Below are 21,259 nucleotides of genomic sequence, written 5' to 3'. Positions count from 1 at the left end.
GAAGAAGGGCATGTGGAGCTCTGCTGGTTCTGACACTACGTAGCTTCGGTGACGTAGATCCCTAGCAAACACCAAGCCCCAGCATCGACACTTCCTAGGCACCCCAATGCCAATCGGTACTCCCCCAGTCTTCTATACTGGCAGTGCTGGCGTTTTTGTATTTTAAGGTGCCTGAGAAGGCAATCTCTCACACACCTCTCAACAGGCGTCTTGCAATGTCGGTCCTACAGGGCCGTCTGCGCACAGCTGGGAGAATCACGGACCGCCGCCATCAGCCAGGCCATCCAGAAAGCTCTCTGCTTGCTTCTCTGCCCGCTTCTTGCCGATCTGCGCACGACGCTCTTCGATGAGCTTCCTGCGCTCCTCCTTCGCAGCCTCTCGTTCTCGCCGAATTCTTTCGGTATTCTCTCTTTCCGCAGTCAGGTTGTCCTGTGCCTGCTTTCGCGCCTCTGAGTCTTGGCTGAAGTGATAGAATCCGACTCCCTTGTTTCTGATCTCGGCATGGCCATCGAAATGGGCGTCGGGCGGAGGGGTCGGGGTGCGGTCGCGCTTCGCTGCAAGGGACTCCATCTTATCGTAGGTGTTGTCGTCGGGATTGAACGCTGCAGATTGGATCGCGTCACCGTAAATGACATTCTCCGGGGCTTTGACCGGCCTTCCGGCCATGGCATCAAGGTCGGCCGCCGCCATTGCGCTGCGTGCCGATTGTCTCTGCATCTTTGCGATTTGTGCTCTTGTGGCCTGCCGTGTCCGTCCGTACTCGTCCTTGTATTCGATCAGTTCTTGAGAATCTGCGTAGCCATCGTCAGATTCATTGTCGGAGCCAGAGCTCGTGTCATCGTTGCCGCTCTTGGCGTCCTGCTTCTCGGCCCATTTGCGATCAAAGTCGACCAGAGGCGCAGCCTCGTTCTCCGCTGGGATGTAGTCGCCTCGTTTCATCGCTGCGTACAACCGCGCCTTCTCCTCCATCTTGCGCTTCGTCCTCATGAAGTCCTGCTTCTCTTCTTCTGTCCCGTGCGTGTCCTTGATCCTGATCTTCTGGCTGTCATCTTGGGCACTGTCGTTGGCTTGCGCGCCGTTTGCCTTGCCCTTCACTTTGACTTGGAACAAGGTGTCTTTCGTCTTCGAGGGTCGTGGTCGGCCTGAAGAAGATGCCGCGGGCGCCGATAACAGTGACGACATTTGTGAGGCAAACGTCAGTGACGAGGACAGCGGGACCTCGCGCTTCTGCTTCTTTGCTGGCCGCTGGCCATAGAGATTCGGATCTTGTGGCATGGTGTTTGATGTATGGCAGAAGGCATATATTGAGTTGTCCACCCATGGGTGTCACGAAGGGACTATGTTTGTAAGCTGCAGATAGCCTTTAAGCTTGCATTCGCGCTTGGGGTGCACTCTCTCGAAGCCGATGGAGATGGTTCAGGTGGGTCCAATGCCCAAAGCCAGTGGACCCTGCAACTTGCAGGCCCAAAATGCCCCCCCGCGATCGGCGTCGAAGCTCTTCGCACTCCGGCACTTAACCCCACGTTCGAATGGGATTTCTTCAAACAACTTCGCACTTCAGTCTTCACAAGCGAGCCATTCTGGTAGAAGCACATTCAGAATCGCTTCAATCGCCCCAATTGGTTCAAGGACTCAGTGCCCAGTACCAAACTCATTGAACAATGGCTGCCAAGCAGGTCAATATTGCCGTCATCGGTATGTCTATGTCACATTCTCTGGAGAGCGTGTGCTCCGCAGTCCGCAAGTTGTCTGTAGACTAATCCGCTCGTTGCCCACGTCTAGGTGCTGGTGGAGTTGGCAAGTGTTTCCTGTCCCAGCTCCAGGCATTGAGCGCCAGACGTCCGTCCCCCAAGCTTTCCCTTTGCTACATCTCGACCAGCAAGAAGGCGGTTTTCAACGATGACCACTCCCCCCTCGCCCACGACACCGTGCTCCAAGAGCTCGCTGCATCCTCAAAGCAGGCAAAGACCTTGAGCCAGGTCGCCGAGTACCTAGGTGCCGTCTCAAAGTCAACCAATGCCAAGGTCGTTCTGGTCGACAACACTAGCTCGCAAGATGTGGCCGACTTCTATCCCACTTTCCTCAAGAACTCGATCAGCATTGTTACCCCCAACAAGAAGGCTTTCTCGGGTTCATACAAGCTGTGGCAGGATATATTCAGCGCTGCTGAGAGTTCTGGCGCGAAGGTCTACCATGAGTCCTCTGTCGGAGCTGGTCTCCCGGTCATCTCCACGCTCAAGGACTTGGTCGAGACAGGAGACGAGGTAACCAAGATTGAAGGCGTCTTCAGCGGCACCATGTCTTTCCTCTTCAATTCCTTTGCGCCTGTCGAGGGCGCTGGTGGCAAGTGGTCCGCTGAGGTCAAGAAGGCGAAGGACTTGGGTTACACCGAGCCTGACCCTCGGGACGACCTGAACGGCCTCGACGTCGCGCGTAAACTAACCATCCTGGCTCGGTTGGCTGGTCTTCCGGTCGAATCTCCGACATCTTTCCCAGTCCAGAGCTTGATTCCCAAGGAGCTCGAGTCTGTGTCTAGCGGCGATGAATTCCTCCAGCGCCTTCCCGAGTTTGACTCGCAGATGGAAGAAGTCAAGGCTGCCGCCGAGCGTGAGGGCAAGGTCGTCAGATTTGTTGGCAGCATCGACATGGCATCAAAGGCGGTCAAGGTGGGCCTCGAGACCTTCGAGAAGTCTCACCCCATTGCCAGTCTGAAGGGCAGCGATAACATCATCAGCTTCTACACAAAGCGATATGGCAGCAAGCCCCTGATCATCCAAGGTGCTGGTGCTGGCGGTGAAGTCACAGCGATGGGTGTGACCGGAGATCTGAACAAGGTGATCTCACAGATCGTGTAATATAAAAATCCGATGATTTGAACGAATCTAAAGCCACCAGAGGTGATTGGTTTAGCTGTCCGGAGAAGAGCACGAAGCCAGGACAAGACCTTTAGCTCTTGCAGGTGTCAGATGCCCTCAGCGTTGTTCGAGAAGCCTGCTCGCTTTTGGGGAGGGTGATTTCTTGATGTTTTTTCAGTTTCAGGTGGATACAGCGTCTCTGATATTGATGATGCATCCGAGGCTGAGGAGGTTCTGACGTCGCAGGTGGTGGAGTTTTCCTCGGGTGATCCACGGGTTAAGCGCTTGACTGCCTTCCAGATCCACAGAAAAAAGTCGAAGATGATCAGGCCAGCAAAGGGTACGATAAGTGCGAGGGCTAAAAGTTTCTTGGGAGTGACAGCTTTGGTCAGCGGTTGTGAGGAGACGGAGCTTGCTGCCGAGGTTTCTCAACAGACCTCCTGCAAGAGGAATGCTTACAAAAATGAAGGCGATCCAGCTGATGATGGGCCAGATCATGCTGGTAAAAGTGCTACAGAGCCAGTCCATGACCATAATACACTCGCACGTAGGATCGTTCGCGTCGCTGGTAACGCGACGTCAAGATGAGGAACGTTGCCCACGGGGTTGGAATGAGGAGAAGACATCCCCTGTCTGGGGATTCTGTGCTAGTGGAGATTGCCTGCCGGGGGTCCTTTGCGGACAGACAAGCCGAAGTCCTCAGGTCGCCCTTTCCTCATCTGGACCTCTGGCGACCTGGTGTCGTGTGCTGTCATCCCAGCAGGCTCTCCGCATCGGCACATGATCTGTTGTCATCGTCTACAGAGCGGTCACTCTATTGAGCACTGAGCCGTATTATGCGCTTCCAACTACGGCTTCGTCCAAGTTGAAAGAGGCCAAAGAGGATCGGGGCACACTGTTGTCACACTAAATGATGACCTTTGAAGCCTGTTCTTGTGCCTGCTCCATCATCTCTGAGTTCTAAATAAGTGTGACTCAGTCCAGGACAACATGGCCATCACCGACGACGCAGTCGGCTCAATAGCGCCCCTCGGGTATTGGAGAAGAACCCTTGATGCAGTGCTGCCTGCCAGTGGCTGCACGCGGTCTGCGGACCCAGGAAATATAGAGCGAAGCCGGCGCTGGAGACCCCACTAGCAGCCCTGGCGCGGCCGGGGCGCCTGCCAGTTGCCCCTCCATTGCCCCTCGCAGTGTCAGTCACCCTGCAAAAAGATATGCGCCTGGAAATCGCGAGGTGACTCAAAATCTGCAGCTCGATCATTCATTCGTCTCTTCGTCGAGACATCGCCATTGAGACAGCCATCTCCGTGGTGACTCACCGAAATTGTAGATTCAGGTTGTTGCTCGGGCTTCACTGCACTTTGTAGCGACTGCCGTGGCCAAAGGTATTATCCACCACTGAACACGAACAAGCTACTCAAATCACATTCGTCCTCCCGCGGACTGGATCGAGGCCCAGCTAACTCTTCGTCTGGCTGCATAGGGACCTCACCTCCACACCAGATAACACTGCGACTCAGACGATAGAAGCAATCGCACGAGTACGCCCGTCATGTCTGCAACTGACGCTCCCGCGGCGCCGGACGCCCTGGATCCGAACAGCGCCAAGCACCCCGTCAAGATGGAGAACACTGAGAAGCGCGACACCCTCATTGCCGACGAGAAGCGATTCCAAAAGGAATGGGAAGATAGCAAGGTCTTCTACTCAAATGCGCCTGCTTCCGGCGAGGACAAAGAGCCCAAGTTCTTCGGCACGATGGCGTACCCTTACATGAACGGCACCCTTCACGCTGGCCACGCCTTCACCATGTCTAAGGTCGAGTTCATGACTGGCTTCGCCCGCATGGAGGGCAAGAGGGCCCTGTTCCCCCAGGGCTACCACTGCACCGGTATGCCTATCAAGGCTGCCGCCGACAAGCTTGCGAGAGAAGTCGAGCTCTTCGGCCCAACTTTCGAGGGTGCCCTGGCTGAGCTCTCGATCGAAGACGAGCCAGCGGCAGCCAAGGACGGTGCGGAGAAGACGGACATTGGCAAGTTCAGTGGAAGCAAGAGCAAGGCCGCGGCCAAGACTGGCAAGGTCAAGTACCAGTTTCAAGTAAGTCGTTGTCACAACCAGAGTGGTGCAGCACCGACTCTTGACTTACCAGCGCGACATAGATCATGCTGTCTCTTGGCATTCCTGTCGAGGAAATCCAGAAGTTTGCCGACCCTCTCCACTGGCTCACAGTCTTCCCCGAGAAGTGCGAAGCCGATCTCCGCGCGATCGGTGCTCGTGTCGACTGGAGACGCTCCATGGTTACAACACCAGCAAACCCCTTCTACGATGCTTTTGTCAGGTGGCAGATGAACCGCCTGAAGAGTCTCGGCAAGATCAAATTCGGCAAGAGATACACTGTGTACAGCCCGAAAGATGGCCAGGCCTGTCTCGACCACGATCGCAGTGCCGGCGAGGGTGTGACAGTCCAAGAATACGTGGCTCTGAAGATGAAGACTCTCGAGTGGGCGCCAAAGGCCAAAGAGAAAATTGGCGACAAGATCCCGGCGGACGCCAGCGTATACTTCGTCCCTGCAACACTACGGCCCGAGACGATGTACGGACAGACCTGCTGTTTCGTTGGGCCGAAGGTGCAGTACGGAATCTACAAGAATGCCAAGTCTGATGGCACGGACGAGTACTACTTCTGCAGCGACCGCTCTGCGCGCAACATGGCGTTCCAGAACATTTTCCCTGTATGGGGCGAGTTCCCTAAGGTTGTCGATCTTGTCGGCTCTGATGTCGTTGGCACGCTCGTTGATGCGCCTTTGTCTGTACACAGCAAGGGCATCCGCATCTTGCCCATGGAGACTGTCAAGCCCACAAAGGGTACCGGTGTCGTGACTTGTGTGCCATCTGACAGCCCTGATGACTATGCCACGACGATGGAGCTCCGCAAGAAGGCTGCCTATTACGGTATCGACCCCGAATGGGTCGCTAACGAGATCATCCCGATCATCAAAACCCCTACTTCCGATCTCATCGCTAAGCATCTTTATGAGACGATGAAGATTCAGTCCCCCAAGGACACAGCCAAGCTCGCCGAGGCCAAGGAGCAGGCGTACAAGGAAGGCTTCTACCAGGGTACCATGCTCATCGGCGAGCACAAGGGTCTCTCGGTTCAGGACGCCAAACCGTTGATCAAGAAACAGCTCATTGATGCCGGCTATGCTTTCAACTACGGCGAGCCGGACGGACTCGTCATCAGCAGATCTTCTGACGAATGTGTTGCCGCTTACCTGGACCAGTGGTACTTCAACTACGGCACGTCTGAGAATGGCGGTGATGGTGCTTGGTGCGGCCAAGTGTTGGAGGCGCTCAACTCGAAGAGAGTGCGCACATTCTACCCCGAAGCCAAGAACGCGTTAGAGCAGACCCTTGGTTGGTTGGCCCAGTGGGCTTGCAGCAGATCCTTCGGTCTCGGTACCAAGCTACCCTGGGATCACACCCAGCTTGTTGAGAGTTTATCGGACAGCACCATTTACATGGCATATTACACCGTTTCCCTTTTCTTGCACGGCGACATCTTTGGCCAGACCCCTGGCCTGTCGTCAAAGCCGATTTCTGCCGAGCAGATGACAGACGAGGTGTGGGACTACATTTTCTTCCGGACAGATTCCGTCAACACCGATATCCCTCAGCAAGATCTCGACGCCATGCGTCGTGAGTTCTCTTACTGGTATCCTCTGGACGTTCGTGTTTCCGGAAAGGACTTGATCAACAACCACTTGACTTTCTGTCTGTACCACCACGCTGCGCTGTTCGATGAGGCTTACTGGCCCAATGGAGTCCGTGTCAACGGTCACCTGATGTTGAACGGCGAGAAGATGTCCAAGTCGACCGGCAACTTCCTCACCCTCCAGGGTGCTGTTGAGAAGTACGGAGCCGACGCCACCAGAATCGCGCTTGCTGATGCTGGCGATGGGATCGAAGATGCCAACTTCGAGGAGACTGTTGCCAACGCCACGATCCTGAAGTTGTACGAGCTCCGGAAATGGTGCCAAGACACAATTGAGGACTCAACCTTGAGGACTGGCGAGCTCAACTTGTTTGATAAGATGTTCTCGAATGAGATGAACACCTTGGTCCTCGAGACGAAGCAGCAGTATGAGCACACATTCTTCAAGCTTGCTCTGAAGGCTGGTTACTACGACTTCACCGCTGCCCGTGATTGGTACCGTGAGGCCACAAAGGCGTCTGGTGTCGGCATGCACAAGGACCTCGTCCACCGATATGTCGAGCTGCAAGCTCTCCTGCTCACTCCTCTTGCTCCTCATTTCAGCGAGTTCCTGTACAAGGACGTCTTGAAGCACAAGGACAGTGTTCAGACTGCTCTTTTCCCGACTGTTCCCTCGCCTGATGCGCCTCTCACTGCTGCGTACGGTTACATCCGCAACGTAAGTCCAGCGCTATCCTGTCCCGAAACCCCGTTGCGGCCTACGGCTAACCCTCTGTGTAGACTACCGCCAATATCACTGCCGCGGAAGGCCAGCAGGCAAAGAAGGTAAGGGCCTTTCGTTACCAGTCCCACGACCACGACCACGAAAATACTTGCTGACTATGTAACACAGATTGCCAAGGGCAAGGCGGTCAACTTTGACCCCAAGAAGCCAAAGAGGCTTACCATCTTTGTATCAACGGCTTTCCCTGCATGGCAGGACAAGTGCGTAGAATTGGTCGCCGAGAGTTTCAAGTCCTCGGGAGCCGTGGACGTCAAGTCGATCACGGGCAAGATCGATAAGGCGCAGATGAAGAAGGCCATGCCATTCATCCAAAACCTCAAGAGGCGCCTCGAGTCTGGCGGCGAAGACGCGTCGGCCATCTTTGACCGCAAGCTCGCCTATGACGAGCTCAACACGCTCAAGGAGATGGTTCCTGGCCTCAAGCAGACTGTGCCCCGCCTTGAGTCTGTCCGCCTTGTTACAGTCGAAGAGGGCCAAAGCAGCGGCAAGATAATTGTCGGCGGTGCTCAGGGTGAGGAGACCCTGGATAACCTGCCTCCCATGGCCGCATCAGCGAACCCGGGCAACCCCACGTTCTTGTTTGAGAACATATAAACTGAAGACCTCAGGAGGTGGAAAAGGTACCATTTCATAGAATATATCCACCACGTCCGGAACAAGGATGAAGGTTGATGGCATGTAAGGAATAGAAAAAGACAGCGAACAAATCAAGAAAGTTGATATAAAAGTACTTGGGAAAAAAGCGCCGGATCCAAGGGACAATCATGGCTCAGTGTCCATCTTACAGATGGATGTTTAACCGCTGCTCTCAAATGAGGCTGGCAAAGCGCTTACACCAGAGTGATACATGCCACCCGGCTCCGGCAAGCGCTGAAGGTGAAGCAGAAAGCAGAAAGGCCAGACAGCCCCCCGCCCCCAAACAGCCTAGCCGTGACAAACCGCCCGAGGTCCTACTATATCACAACTGGCCATCAGCCCGTGGTTCAGGACGACGAGGTGTGGTCTTCGGGAGAAGAGGCGCAAAGCATATGGCGACCGTTGTCGCCGTTTATGAGAACGTACAATCTGTCATCATCACAATACTCATGTTGCGCAGAGCAGGAACGGTTGTGTAAAACACGACCAGTCCGCTCGGACAGGAAAAGCAAACAGTGAAACAAAGCCTCATGAAACCCCGTCTTAGTCACGTTGCACGAGCATGACATGCGGCAACATTGCACATATTCTTGCACAGGACGGCAGGGTTCGTGAAAGGGGCGACAAGATCTCGGATTTCATATATTTTTCATTCCAAAGAGACGCTATATCTGAAAGATCTTTGTGCTGGGATATCCGAATTAAATAGTGAGAAAGAAATCGCCAAACGCCATATTGCCATGCTGGATCCGTTCCCGTCGTCGTCGAATTGCAAACCAAATCATGCTGCGCTCTGAGTAGTCTAACCAGGCCGTCTGGGCGCTCAATTTAACCACCACATACAGCCACAATCGCTCATCTCGGTCCCTGATGATCCATCACCTGCTCGCTCGGCCAGGTATGACTCGATGACATCGCGGGCCCTTGAGGATGATTGCAGGGTGGGAAATGACTCGTTGAGGCTGATTTTGATGAGGCGTCCCTCCACGAGCACGGGAAGGGCTTCTTGGCCAGGACCCCTGATCTCAAATTGCTGGCAAAACCCCGTATCTTCAGACTTCTTTATCCGACGCTCAAGAATCTTGATAACGTTGGGGTGTGGAGGCTTGCTGCCTGATTTAGGCAGGTTGGAGTAGGCTGCGGGCTCGCTGTGGTCCGATGCACTGGAAGCATCACGGTGGAAGACGGTGGGTTGTGGAGCACTGCCACGACGCTCATTACTGGGCACCCCATAATCGCTGTTGAGATGGTTATTATCATGTGGCGGAGGCGGTGTTCCCGGAAGACCGGAAGGAGGTGAAGTCCACCAAGCGTCCCCCAGTTTGGTGGTTCGCGTGCTGCTGGTAGTGGTAGTGCGACTGCTGCTAGTGCTGCTGCTAATACTGCTGCTGCTGCTGCTACTGCTGCTGTTGTCATTGTTGCTAATCGCCTTGAGACTATTGTTCTGGGTGACGTAGATGAAGGCTTCGAAGACGGTTTGGTCCCAATAGCAAAACCACGGCTTTTCTCCGGGGGACGCGAAGGCTTTTCCTCTCGAAAAGAAGTCTCCCTGGAAGGAGCCCGACCCACGTTTCGTCGTGGTTGTGGACGGGTATAACAACTCCTCCGGGATGATTACAGTTTTCAAATACTCGGTCTTGAAAGACCAGGCCGGTCCACGATCGTCTTGGTACAAGTCCGTAACCAAGCGCAGAGTTTCGCCCTTCATCTTCGGCGGCTGCATGCCGTACGCGTAGACATAGTCGTCCATGGTAAAGCTGTCGTTGTATGAAAAGCTGATCGAATACGCCTCCGTTGCGGGTGCTTTCGGGATTTGGGTGATGTTAATGCCGAGTTGTGAGTAGATCATGTTGCAATTCCATGCTTGCGCCTGTGTGGTATTCTTGACACATTGGCTGGCTGTATTCGATAACATGAGCGGTAACCCGAAATCGCCAGTGATCAGTGGTGGTGTTCCGTCGGGTATGGAGTCGAGTGGTTCCCAATCATCTGGGTCAGCCATACTGGGCTTTGGGTCTCTGTTTATGTGCGTTAGTGCATTGGACGATGTGTGTGCAAGACAATCACGGTTCATGGCAACTCACTGGGCGGTATCGTCCAGCTTCAGTCGGGACCCAAACATGCTACCAATAACGGCACCAACGACAACACCCATCAAGACAAGGACGAGCACAGCAAGGCCTACGGCCCAGCACGGAACAACTCCCCAGACACGCTTCCGAGCAGTCTGTTTCCAACCACGAGGCGGTGCCTTTTCATCCGCAACAGCTGCTGCTGCAGTGTTGACTTCATGCTGGCTGGGTTCTGAGGCGAAGCTGCGGACAGACTGCCGGGACAGGGGCGATACAGCATCACCTAAGTCCTCGGTTGAGGAGAACTCCGGATTGCGAGTGGCTCTACCGATGCCACCAGCTCCAGGAATTGCCTGTGCAGATGTCGCCGCCTGGCTCGATGCGGGCTGTACCACAGGTGGCGTGGGCACACCCAAGCCGAGGGCTTTCCGGTGATACGCCTCGTCGGGATATCTCGAATATGGGGGGAGCTGCTCCGTATGGCCGTCTGGACCGATGAGGTCGGCAGCATCCTCACCATCTGGACCAATGCGCCTCTGATATCTGTCCATGGAACCAGGGAATCCGACGTTGGCAGGCATGGTCACTGGAGAGTGGTCCTCGGCAATGCTTGGCTCGGGAACAGTATTTTGTGGGTACATCATGTACGGGTGAGTAGGCCCCCGAGGTCCAGAGTACGACTGCTCGGAGACGGGCGCAGTCGAAGTGGTGGCCAGGCTCGCCGTCCTGGCGAGGCGGACGTTCTGGGGATACATCTGGTAGGGGTGCGAGGGGCCAGATGGTCCTTCGTAGGGGTCCTCCGGACTGATGAATGGAGAGGCAGAAACAGTTGAAACACTCGACGACCTGCTTAGCAAAGCTGAGGATGCCTCAGTACGGGCCGACGTCGACGAGCCGTCGTGTCCATTCGGGCCATCATGCCTCAGGGTCAGCGAGTCGTGGCGGCGATGGTTCTTGGCGATGCTGGAAGGGCGAGCAGCAGTCGACATGTCGACGGAAGCGGCCGGGACGGGGTGATAGTGTGAGGTGGGTGGTGCCGGCGAGGGACGATACGAGTCGGAGATGCCCATGGCGGCCAGGGCGAAATCTTCTTCATTGTCATCGATATTGAGAGATAAAGCATTGGAGGCTCTTGACGTCGAGCGCGCGGGGGCCGGGCCGGCCCCGTTGGTGCGAGAGCCTTTGTCGGCCATGTCGAAAGCCAGAACTAGACGCAAGTCGACGAGGCGGGTCGAGGAGGGCGTGCAGGAGCGGTGCTAGAGCACCAGCGGGTGGCAAGAAGACGGTCTCAAGCCACCAGAGACCATTTGGAAGCCGTGGAAAGATGATGAGTGGCGGTAAGTCAATGGCGAGCCGTACGGATTGTGGATGCGATGGTGTTGAATGGCGGCAGGTTGGGGTCCGTGGAGGAGCGGCGAGGACAACGACCAGACTGGAGGGAGTGAAGCGAGAGCCAGTTGCTGGGCACGGGCGTGGACGCGGATGGGTGGATGGGTGGGTGGGCTGTGGCCCTCCCTCTGTTCCTCTCTGCTCGCTCGTGGACGGAGCAGGGCCCCTTCTTCCCCCCGTGCAAAAGTGGGTGCGCTGCTTGGGCGGCACAGGCGGCGGTGGGCCCTGCACGACAGGGTAGCCGGAGCGGCGCCCGCTGCAGCCAAGGGGCGGCAGGAGTCCTGGCCGTGGATCGCCACCTGACCGTCTCGAGCCTGCCGGCCCGGTTGACAGTCCCTGCAGATGGGGCCGAGTGCATGTCGAGGGCTGCCAGGCCGCGGCTACAGGCCCTACATTGGCCTGCCACCTGCCAGGCTCGATTACTGGCAAGAGCGCCTTGCCCCAGGCCGGATGGTACTCCCAGGGGCTCGCCTGCATGCGCCTTCCCAGTGTCGAAACGGAGGCTGGCACCATGGTCGCTGTGCTGTGTTTCGACCTTGTTCGCCCTTGTCCACGCCTATGACGGCCGGCATGCTCGTGCACAACCTCCACGTCACAATTCACAACAAGTTGCGGCTCTTGCTAATTATTCCATGCTTCTCGTCACGTTAACAGCAGTGTTCGGCCTTGGAGATGGGACGTGACCAATAACACTGGCAGCCACAGCGTCTTATTGCGCATCTGATCAGTCCTCATGGCGAGTTCTTTCGTCTCGTCGTTGCCGCCAAATAAACACACAAACCGCCCCCAGCAAGCATGGCTTCTCACCACTCCCTCACGTTTACCTGTGCTACTTTGAGTCGCGCGCCGCCGAAGTCTAAATCCGCATCCATGCCCTTCCACGGTCCAGCCCGCACCAGCTCGCAGATCCAGTCACTGTGAGCAGGGAGGCTGTTCCGGCTGGGACACCAAAGTCTAATTAACCATCAGTCGCCCTTGGGGGCTCTCCGTCCGTTGTGACCCCGACGCTGGGGTCGCGGCCCTGCTGGCAAAAGGAGCACGAGCCTTGCCTTGATCAATTAGCAGCGCCTTATGATACGCTGTGGCCGACCACGCCAAAATCGGTTCTGACAGCTTCGCCTCCGTCTGCTTTGCCGGCTTTGCCGTGTCACACTCCAGCTTCGCTGGCTCGGCGCCCCAGTGGCTGCTACCAGAAGCCACCGCCAGCCAGGCTCATGGTGATGCCGATTTGCCGTATGGGGGACTAGACAGCTTGCCCGGTGCCCACGCCAGGAGGCTATCGACAGCGCAGCACACGACACAACAGCAGCGAGATCCGCACTGGCTACTTGGAGCTGGAAAACCTTGACCTCTCGAGGCCAGCATCCCGGCTTACCGGCCTGGCATGTCGATAGTTGATATTCGGTCTTGGCGTGGCCCTTCTGTCGTGGCACTGCCTGCCGAGCCTCCACATCGAAGCACTGAAGCAGCCAGCCCACAGCAGAGACTAACTCAATTGGCTCTTGGACGACAACAAGGGGCTGACGAGAAATGGGTTCGGCCGTGACAAAACCAAGGATGCTTGGGCTTATGATGTAAGGAGACCCATGATTGGCACCGCTTTTCCCCACCGCTTCCGGTAGGGGTATCCCCATGATGCTGGCGGTCCAGGGCTTTGCTGTTACTGACATATCCTCGCGTCTCGACCTCACGGAGACGTCCGTCAAGCATCGTTTGTGCACACGCTGCTGCTGCTGCTGCTGCTGCTGTAGCTATCCCTGCCCTTTAAGCTCATGTCTGCTGAGAACTACCGGGCGGCCAGATCGTTCTTCGTGTCCAGGTTCCGCCCCTGCACAACTCTCAAACATGTTTTGAAGTCTGATGCTCGCTGGGACCTGCCCTGCCAAGAGAGAGCGCGCACCCACAGCTCAAAGAGCGGGGCGAGGCGAGGTCCCAGTTGGTACTTGAGCGGTTGGCTGTGGTGAAACCCTCTTACGCGGCTTGCTCTGTGCTGCACAGCAACCAGGCTCGCCAGGCGCCTGTTCCTTATTCCAGACTCCAAAATACCAGGCCTACCCTGTATCCAGGCCAATGATGGGCAGTCATCGCCTGACAACGATACGATATAATACGATGCCACTGGACAGAAGGTCTAGCATTCCTGCTTTGCCGATGTGCGTTTGCGCAACAACTTATTTGGCCAGTGACAGATGCCAGTGGCTTTAGGAGAACGCGTAAAGCTCTGGCCCCGCGTCTTCCAGCAAATTGCCATGCCCAGTATTCTACCAGAATGATGCATCATTGTCCTCACCGGCATCGTGCCTTGAAGCTATTTAAGCGTATGTATTACAACATTACATCCCAACTTGGCCGTGTATGGCACCAACAACTGCCAGGTTTCTGATTAGCCTCGCAAAATAAAACAAAGAATTATGCAGGCTCACGGTCCGCGAGAATGATTCGGTGCTAACAACGTTGCTCTGGTGCATATCTGAGGCTTCCCATCAAAGTATAGCTTCCACATTGTTGTCATTGACGGAAACTTTGTTGCAACCACGGAGTGGGGAAAGTCGAACGAGACAGTGATTTACGACGACTACCTCGGACATGTCGTTTTGTGGCTACGAAGAGGATTGAGACTCTCCAACAAGCAGTCCCTGAGCGAATCGGTTTTCTGAAAATTCGACTCCCAGAGGTACGCCTCGCCTTAAGCGCGCCGCTGGCTGTTGAGAGGCACATGATCTCTAAGCGGATTTGGAATGCCTGACTCTTTCAGAATCGATCATATGAGATGTAGTGCATACACGTGTGCTCGTTCGCCGGATGCTCGGGCCTGCTCCTACTTCTTCTACCGCCAACAAAGTTTGTCAACGCCAGATGTCTTTTGCTAATGTTGCTTTCAGCTAATTCATGGGAACGAGGCCCTTTCATCTGACTTTTATCTGAGCTGCCGTCGTTCTGCCAGTGTTCCGCGCGGGTGTTGGGTTCATCTCTAAGGATGCCAATACTTCTGACCTTAGGGGCAGTTCGTGAAACACCTATAGTGTAACTTTCGATCATCTCACACAAGGATCGAAAGTAAGTTATGGATACAAATATAAGAGAAGGGCCTACGGAAGCACCGCCAAGTCTGCAATTGGCAGCCAGTGTCGAATTCAAATGATAGCCCTACGTTCGGAGACGGGTGTTGGATGGATATTGGATATGGGCCAAGGCTCTCGTTCGCAATCACAGACTCAGGATTCATTTCGGCAGAGGGGAAGAGAAAGCAAACCTTGAATAATTCAGCATGTCCAATAAAGTGATACTGACCGCGACTCAAGCGTCCCTCGGCGAAATAAGGTCGCGGAAATTCCACCCCGTCAGTGCCAGCCTATCAACACCAAACCAGACTGGATTGTCTTGTATAATATATACACCAGCCTCTCACGTCTTTATTCCTACTAAGCGCTCTTCCTAGCCAGCAAGAGGTCTGAAAGTCCTTCACGCACAGTCTCCCAGTGTGTATACCGTCAAAGGATTTACTCGCGTCTGTCGCTCTCGCAAGCAATCCACATCTCTCTGCTCATAGGCTCGGGACGAGTAGGGATCAACTCTTGATGAGCAGGGGCATTATGCGTAGGACTGTGAGGTGCAAGCACACTTGTGCCCAGAAACACGCCTGGCCGGGCAGTTTTGAAAGCATGCCCGCAGCCGAGGACGCAGCGAGACTGAGGAATTTTCTTTTGTTGCGTGCTCAGCCCCAAATTGCCAGATCATACATGTCCATAGAGGCCACTCTTTCCAGACCACAAATCACGATGTTGCAGGAATTTGTCCATGCAGTCGCCGCTAAGGTAACGACTTAAATACGCATACCGCATGGTCTCCGACTTTGGGTAATTCTAATAGCAGGGCTACTTGACCACGGATGAGGAGAGCGCAGTGTGGTTGACTGTACTGGACAAGGCAGGTCCTGCCCTGCTGCCTCCGCCCTCCACGTTTTACGATTCGGCGTGCAGTGTAAGCTGGTTCGCGGACCACTGGCTTATGGACCGGCCACGCATTATCCAGAGCATGTAAGCTTGTAACATGCTAAGGAGCGAATAGTAGCTGCCCTGTTCGGGTAGTGCTCCCACGGTGCCCCATGGAGGCCCCGGCTGGCCCGTGTGGGCAAGTCACCTTTGATTCGTGGGGATGGTTCTCGGAAGCAGGTAGGCAACATGCGGGATGGGTGGCTGACTGCTCTGTCTTGTTGCTGTGCATGCGATATCTGCATCAATTCGTATAGCAGGCTGGGAGAGGCAATGGGGCCTGCGCGAAGGAGTGTTTGGATGAGGGGTCTCATCTGATGGCTCGAGTTTGGGTCGTGTAAGTCGGACCATCTCCACGAAGTGTTCTGGCTGTCGGTCCATCTACAATACTCTCCAGAGAAGCTGACCATTCTTCATCCAGACAGACCAAATCTAGTGACACAGGGGGATACCCGAAACTTGCCGTTGGAATGGATTGCTGTCTCCACGGACGGGCAGCTGACAACCTGCCCGCACGGCAAACGCCAGCAAGGTGCATCCAAGTGGGCGATGCATGTGCATGCATGCATGCACAACGCACCACACAGCCCTCCCAACGACAATCAGCCAGCCAGCCAGCATCCACATCAGACATACACACACATAGCCCTTGGCTTTTGCCCGTGTCCTCTCTCCGCCCGGCCTGTCTGGAGGCGGCCAGCGCCTGCAGCATACTCCTCCGCAAGGCAACCAACCCCAACTCTGGATGCCTCTCCCAGATGGAGAGGCGGAGATGACGGCGCCTGCCTCTTTCTGCCTGCCTGCCTCACCGGGGCCGTAAGACGGGTGCATATCGAGGAGTGCTTCTTCTTTCCCCTCACTTGCAACAGCAGAGCCTCATCTGCCTTCCATAACCGTCGCTTGTCAACTATAACAACCACCCGCGCAACACTTCGGAGCCTCGCAGAAGAAGTGCCTTTCATTCGTGAAAGACCGCACCAGTGAACCGCGTTTGCAGGGCTTGGACACTTACATGCTCTGGCCCCCCGGTCGTCCCACTCAGCATAACGAAGGTGCTTACTATACGCCACTGGAACACCAAACAATAGTATTGCACCTCCAAGTGAAGCGAGCTCACTCTCGTTCCTTGACAAGTACGACAAGCTCGTCCGGTCAGCAAGAAAACAAGGGCTAAAGTCTTGAGTCGGCTAGCCACATTGCTTCCCCTCGCAAGAGTTGCGGCATCGGCATCGGAAGAGCCAGAGTCAACCACAAGCACCGTCACAAGTCCAGCCACGGCTAATTTGCGCCGACACCAACAAAAGGGTGAACAGCGACACTGCGTCACGGAACCCCACGATGGCTTTCAGAATGCCGCCGCACCCGAACGTGCGGTTCGCCCCTGCCGACGTCATCGACGACGACGAGCTCGACTCCCTCTCGGACGACGACTCGTCCTCCACTTCTGGCTCGAGCGACTCGTCCTCGTCCTCGTCCTCCTCATCCTCGAGCGGCTACTTCTCCATGCCCGCCAGGTCATTCTCCTCGGCCCTGTCCAACGCAAGCTACATGAGCTCGGGGTCTGAGAGCTTCGTCTACTGCGAGGACCCGACCGGCTTCTTGGGCTGGGACGGCTACTTAGGCGCCGTCACGAGGGCGGTGGACACCACGGACGACACGAGGACGCGGTTCGCCGCGCACTTCATGGCCGGGCCCTTTGCCCAGATGACCAGGAAGCAGATCAAGAGGCAGAAGAAGCGGCGAGGCAGCAGCGGCGGGCACACCACACTCGAAGCTGGCCCCATGCCTCCGCCGCCGCCAATGCAGCGCGGTTACGGCTTCTTTGGCGCCGGACTCAGGCCCGGCATGGGACCTCCGATGCCACCGTCTGGCGCGGCATATGGGCCTGGGCTGGTGCCGCCGCCTCCACGACCACCAGTGAGGCAGTTCGATCCGGTCTGGGGCACCACGCCGCAGAGGAGGATGATGCCTGAGAACGTCAAGGTTGGCGGCCCTCCACGGTCGCGTATGTCAGTCGTCTGATTCACTGTTTGAGTCTCTTTTGTGTACCTTGTACGTGGGTTTGTCTATGTAAGTTTGGGTATATCCTGTGCAGCGATTCATTTGAGATTGATTTGTGATATCCTGGGTTTCAAGTTGTCATATGATCTTGCCAATGTGATACTCTTTTTTTTATTTTTTAATAAAGGCTCTTCTTAGCCGCGACATGGCAGACTAGTCAACCAATGGAATGAGTCAAAGAATGTGATTTTCCGACTGTTCTGATAAATTGCCAGCCGTGTGGGCAGTAGCTATTCTACTTGCATGTCCTTGTGAGCGTGGCACTACATTAGGCTTGCATGATTAACTCACGTTAGCTTCATAAGAACTGTTCTCTTAGGATTTTGAGTCCTTGGTGAGTACATGATACCAAGGGGAACGAAATGTCTGACTCTCTCAGAGATCGAGGGTTGTTAGGTAGCGGGCTCGTGATTGGCCAGCCTGTACGAGAGGATACGAAGAGTCTGAGGAAGCTGACATGAAAAGCATGCCTCTGGCACAATGACGTCAGTGCTGGCCAAAAGATGGCTGAGCACTTATTCCATGGCATTGTTTCACTGCACCCATTCAGCAGAGCAGGGTCCGGACATGACCGGCAGCTGTTGCTGCAAGGAGTCCATGGGTGGCTGCAGGTGGCTGGCTACCTCTTGAACGCTGATGGTGTCGGGTGTCCCACAACTCTGCCAGCGCGCGTTGGTGGTCACGGGACTCATGCATGGCAAGCCAGCAGGGGCTATTCTGGGAGAAAACCCTACCAGCTGCCTCCTCTATCGCTCCCGGGATACACGAAGCTGCATGTGGGATTGCGAGGACTGCGTCCGCCAAGGCGACTGCCAGGCTGGGGACCAAGAAGTGCCGCGGGCGGGTTGCTGGCGCCAAGGGCCCAGGTATTAGTCACTCGGGGAGGCGTTGAATTCACATGCTCTGGGGCACTAGTGAGATTTTGAATCTCGGTTATTGCAGGACCAGGACGAGTGAATGCAGTCCAATGGACCTCCCCCGAGGATGCTGGGAAGAGGGAGCCGACGCTCAGAATATGCTGGACGTCGATAGGGTTCTAGGCATCTGGGGCAGGGGCAGGGTAGGGCAGGGCAGGCACGCCCTACAAGGCAGCGCAGCCTGGGGAGGCGCACCCAGACAGCTTGCTCCGGTACCATGTCTGGGACATGATTGGCTGTGGCGCTTGTGCCATGGCTCACGGGTGTGGGCCCTGGGCCGCCGAGCCAGGCAGCTACGGCGTGGCCTGCTGGCGGCCAGGCCCGCTATGATTCACTCCCCGTCAGCACTACACCCACTGAATGCATGCATGTGCTTGCCGTGCATCTCTGAACTGCCGTCTGCCTGCCAGGACGTCACAGAGGCGCATGTTGCCCGATCCAGGAGCTCCAACGACAGCACACAACCGTCCGCCTGCATGTCTGGTTGCCTCTTTTCCTTCTTCATATATAGTGGCCTAGATCCTCCGCATACTTTTGATATTGGATGCCATCTCCTCTTCACTTCACTCACCCAACAGTCTAGGACCTTTGCCTCTTGGGCATCCGCATCCACGAAGGACAGATCCGAGAAATCAACAACCATCAATCTGGAGGTCTGACCCCGGGTTTCAAGTAGTTCAAGACTCTCAGTACATCTTGGAGACTGCCGTTGCCGGCTTTGTTTTCTCTCACTTTTTTTCTTCTTTCCCCCGTTACATGACAAAGCCGTCTCTTTAGACTCAAGCGGACACCATCATGGCCTCTCCTCTGACATCAGCCTGTACGGGCACGATACCCAACCTTGCGACCGGAGGCATGCCCGAGCCTACCCAGGCTCCTCAGCTGGCTCTCCTCGACTTCTTCTTCCCCGGCTTCTCTGTCTTCGCAGCCGCAGTGCAGAAATACCTCAAGATCGACCTTAACCTCTACATCCCGCTGGTTCTTATGGCCGGCGCGTTGATGGCAGCCTGGAATTATATCAGCCAATTCTTGTGGGACTCGCTCGAGTCACATTTCATGTCCGTGGTCGACATTCGTACCGACGATGAGATCTACAACATTCTCATGGCCTGGGTGTCCAACCAGCGCTTTGCCCAGAAGTCACGTCGTTTCGTGGTTAACACGAACCTCAACTCCCGTTCGTGGTTCCTCTTCCGCTGGGACGAGGAGGAGGAGGAGGAGGAATACGAGCATGGCGGTCAGACTTCCGACCTTAAGAAGAAGAAGAAGGCTCTCAACTATACCCCTTCTTTCGGAAGCCACGTGTTCTTCTACAAGCGCAATCTGCTCATTTTCCGCAGGACGTCCAACCGGGAGACTGGTGGGTACATGATGGTCAGCGAGAAGGAGGAAATCTCCATCTCCTGCTTCGGCCGTAACCCTGCCATCCTCAAGGAGCTTCTCCTTGAGGCCCGTGAGCAGTACATGGAGCGCGACGAGAAGAAGACCCTCATCTACCGTGGCACCACCCGTGCTGGCTCCACCGAGCCAACTTGGCAGCGATGCATGGCTCGTGCCAGTAGACCTTTCTCCACGGTCATCCTCAATGAGAAGACGAAGCAAGATCTCATTGACGATGTCACGGATTATCTCAATCCGGCCACCCAGAGATGGTATGCCAACCGGGGTATTCCTTATCGCCGAGGCTACCTACTCTGGGGCCCTCCCGGCACAGGCAAGAGTTCTTTGAGCCTTGCCCTGGCCGGGTTCTTCAAGATGCGCATTTACATTGTCAGTTTGAGCTCGGTGTCCGCGACCGAGGAGAATCTGGCTACGCTATTTGCTGAGCTGCCTCGGCGTTGCGTTGTACTTCTTGAGGACATAGACTCTGCTGGTCTCACGCACACGCGTGAACAACAGGGAGTCCCTCAGCCTGCCGAGGCCGAAAAGTCGGACAAGGACGACATGGTCCCTGGACAGCTGACCACCGGCACGGGCCCTACCAACAACAGCACCGGCCGTCTCTCTCTCTCCGGCCTGCTCAACATCCTCGATGGTGTGGCCTCCCAGGAGGGCCGTGTCCTTATCATGACAACGAACCACCTCGAGAAGTTGGACAAGGCGTTGATCCGCCCTGGCCGCGTAGACATGACTGTCGAGTTCGGCCTCGCAGACAGGGGCATGATTGCTGCCATCTTCCGCGCCATCTTTGCGCCCTTGGAGGGCGACGACGGCCCGGCACCGCTCGACCACCTCGGCCTCGACGCGAGCGGCAAGCAGGCCTATCTCGACAAGAAGCAGGTGGAGAAGCAGGAGAAGGAGCAGCTCGTGGACGAGCTCGCCGACAAGTTCTCGGAAAAGGTACCCGCGTTCGAGTTTAGCCCCGCCGAGCTCCAGGGTTTCCTGATGCGGCACAAGAGGGACGCTCGCGCTGCCATAGACAACGTCGAGGAGTTTATCGAGCAGACGAGGAAGGACCGCAAGGAGAAGGAGCTCAAGGCTGCTGAAGATAAGAGGAAAGCCGAGGAGGAGGCAGCGAAGAAGAAGAAGAAGGACGAGGAGGAGGAGGCACAGAAGAAAAAGGAACAGGAAGAGAAGGAGCAGAAGGAGAAGAGCGAAAAGGACAAGGCGGGGAAAGAACAGACCGCCGACAAGAAGGACGAAGCTAAGAAGGGGAACGAGGAGGACAAGACGTCCGCGTCAACGACAGACAAGACGGAAGACAAGAAGGAGGCGGAGGCCTCTGACTTGCTCAAGCCGGTGGTTTCGTCGGGCCACAAGAGGACAGACTCGGGATATGTGACTCCTGACAGCGAGTGAGCCGGAGTGGTGGGCATACTATGGGTTTTGTCATTTTTACA

General features: G+C 55.8%; 7 protein-coding genes across 7 annotated transcripts; 4 read left to right on the top strand and 3 right to left on the bottom strand.

Annotated features, from left to right (window-relative positions):
- Nucleotides 1-255: 255 nt before the first annotated feature.
- On the bottom strand, nucleotides 256-1,275 carry B0I36DRAFT_351354 (uncharacterized protein; the record flags this gene model as incomplete). The annotated part of the gene is made up of 1 exon (XM_046157003.1): nucleotides 256-1,275. One exon carries the CDS (start codon nucleotides 1,273-1,275, stop codon nucleotides 256-258), a length of 1,020 nt encoding a protein of 339 aa, XP_046010683.1.
- A 386-nt stretch (nucleotides 1,276-1,661) lies between these two features.
- On the top strand, nucleotides 1,662-2,855 carry B0I36DRAFT_375542 (homoserine dehydrogenase-domain-containing protein; the record flags this gene model as incomplete). The annotated part of the gene is made up of 2 exons (XM_046160376.1): nucleotides 1,662-1,695; nucleotides 1,783-2,855. 2 exons carry the CDS (start codon nucleotides 1,662-1,664, stop codon nucleotides 2,853-2,855), a joined length of 1,107 nt encoding a protein of 368 aa, XP_046010682.1.
- Nucleotides 2,856-4,218: 1,363 nt separating this feature from the next.
- B0I36DRAFT_328117 (leucyl-tRNA synthetase) lies at nucleotides 4,219-8,079 on the top strand. Its single transcript, XM_046154555.1, has 4 exons — nucleotides 4,219-4,950; nucleotides 5,013-7,286; nucleotides 7,349-7,393; nucleotides 7,461-8,079. The coding sequence occupies exons 1-4, from the start codon at nucleotides 4,408-4,410 to the stop codon at nucleotides 7,944-7,946; spliced, it is 3,348 nt and encodes a 1,115-aa protein (XP_046010681.1). The 5' UTR covers nucleotides 4,219-4,407; the 3' UTR covers nucleotides 7,947-8,079.
- Nucleotides 8,080-8,559: 480 nt separating this feature from the next.
- Nucleotides 8,560-11,588, bottom strand: B0I36DRAFT_328115 (uncharacterized protein). The gene is made up of 2 exons (XM_046154554.1): nucleotides 10,073-11,588; nucleotides 8,560-10,006 (listed from the first exon to the last, which is right to left on the bottom strand). Exons 1-2 carry the CDS (start codon nucleotides 11,251-11,253, stop codon nucleotides 8,812-8,814), a joined length of 2,376 nt encoding a protein of 791 aa, XP_046010680.1. The 5' UTR covers nucleotides 11,254-11,588; the 3' UTR covers nucleotides 8,560-8,811.
- Nucleotides 11,589-13,850: 2,262 nt separating this feature from the next.
- B0I36DRAFT_328108 (uncharacterized protein) lies at nucleotides 13,851-14,701 on the bottom strand. The gene is made up of 2 exons (XM_046154553.1): nucleotides 14,205-14,701; nucleotides 13,851-14,123 (listed from the first exon to the last, which is right to left on the bottom strand). The coding sequence occupies exons 1-2, from the start codon at nucleotides 14,486-14,488 to the stop codon at nucleotides 13,958-13,960; spliced, it is 450 nt and encodes a 149-aa protein (XP_046010679.1). The 5' UTR covers nucleotides 14,489-14,701; the 3' UTR covers nucleotides 13,851-13,957.
- A 488-nt stretch (nucleotides 14,702-15,189) lies between these two features.
- B0I36DRAFT_351350 (uncharacterized protein) lies at nucleotides 15,190-17,463 on the top strand (the record flags this gene model as incomplete). The annotated part of the gene is made up of 5 exons (XM_046157002.1): nucleotides 15,190-15,264; nucleotides 15,320-15,430; nucleotides 15,538-15,621; nucleotides 16,088-16,257; nucleotides 16,746-17,463. 5 exons carry the CDS (start codon nucleotides 15,190-15,192, stop codon nucleotides 17,461-17,463), a joined length of 1,158 nt encoding a protein of 385 aa, XP_046010678.1.
- A 1,811-nt stretch (nucleotides 17,464-19,274) lies between these two features.
- B0I36DRAFT_247373 (BCS1 N terminal-domain-containing protein) lies at nucleotides 19,275-21,218 on the top strand (the record flags this gene model as incomplete). The annotated part of the gene is made up of 1 exon (XM_046150304.1): nucleotides 19,275-21,218. One exon carries the CDS (start codon nucleotides 19,275-19,277, stop codon nucleotides 21,216-21,218), a length of 1,944 nt encoding a protein of 647 aa, XP_046010677.1.
- Between the last annotated feature and the right edge of the window lie 41 nt (nucleotides 21,219-21,259).

Source organism: Microdochium trichocladiopsis, assembly GCF_020744255.1.
Source record: "Microdochium trichocladiopsis strain MPI-CAGE-CH-0230 chromosome Unknown B0I36scaffold_7, whole genome shotgun sequence".
Classification (NCBI taxonomy): Eukaryota; Fungi; Ascomycota; class Sordariomycetes; order Xylariales; family Microdochiaceae; genus Microdochium; species Microdochium trichocladiopsis.
This window is presented reverse-complemented; position numbering and strand designations above follow the sequence as displayed.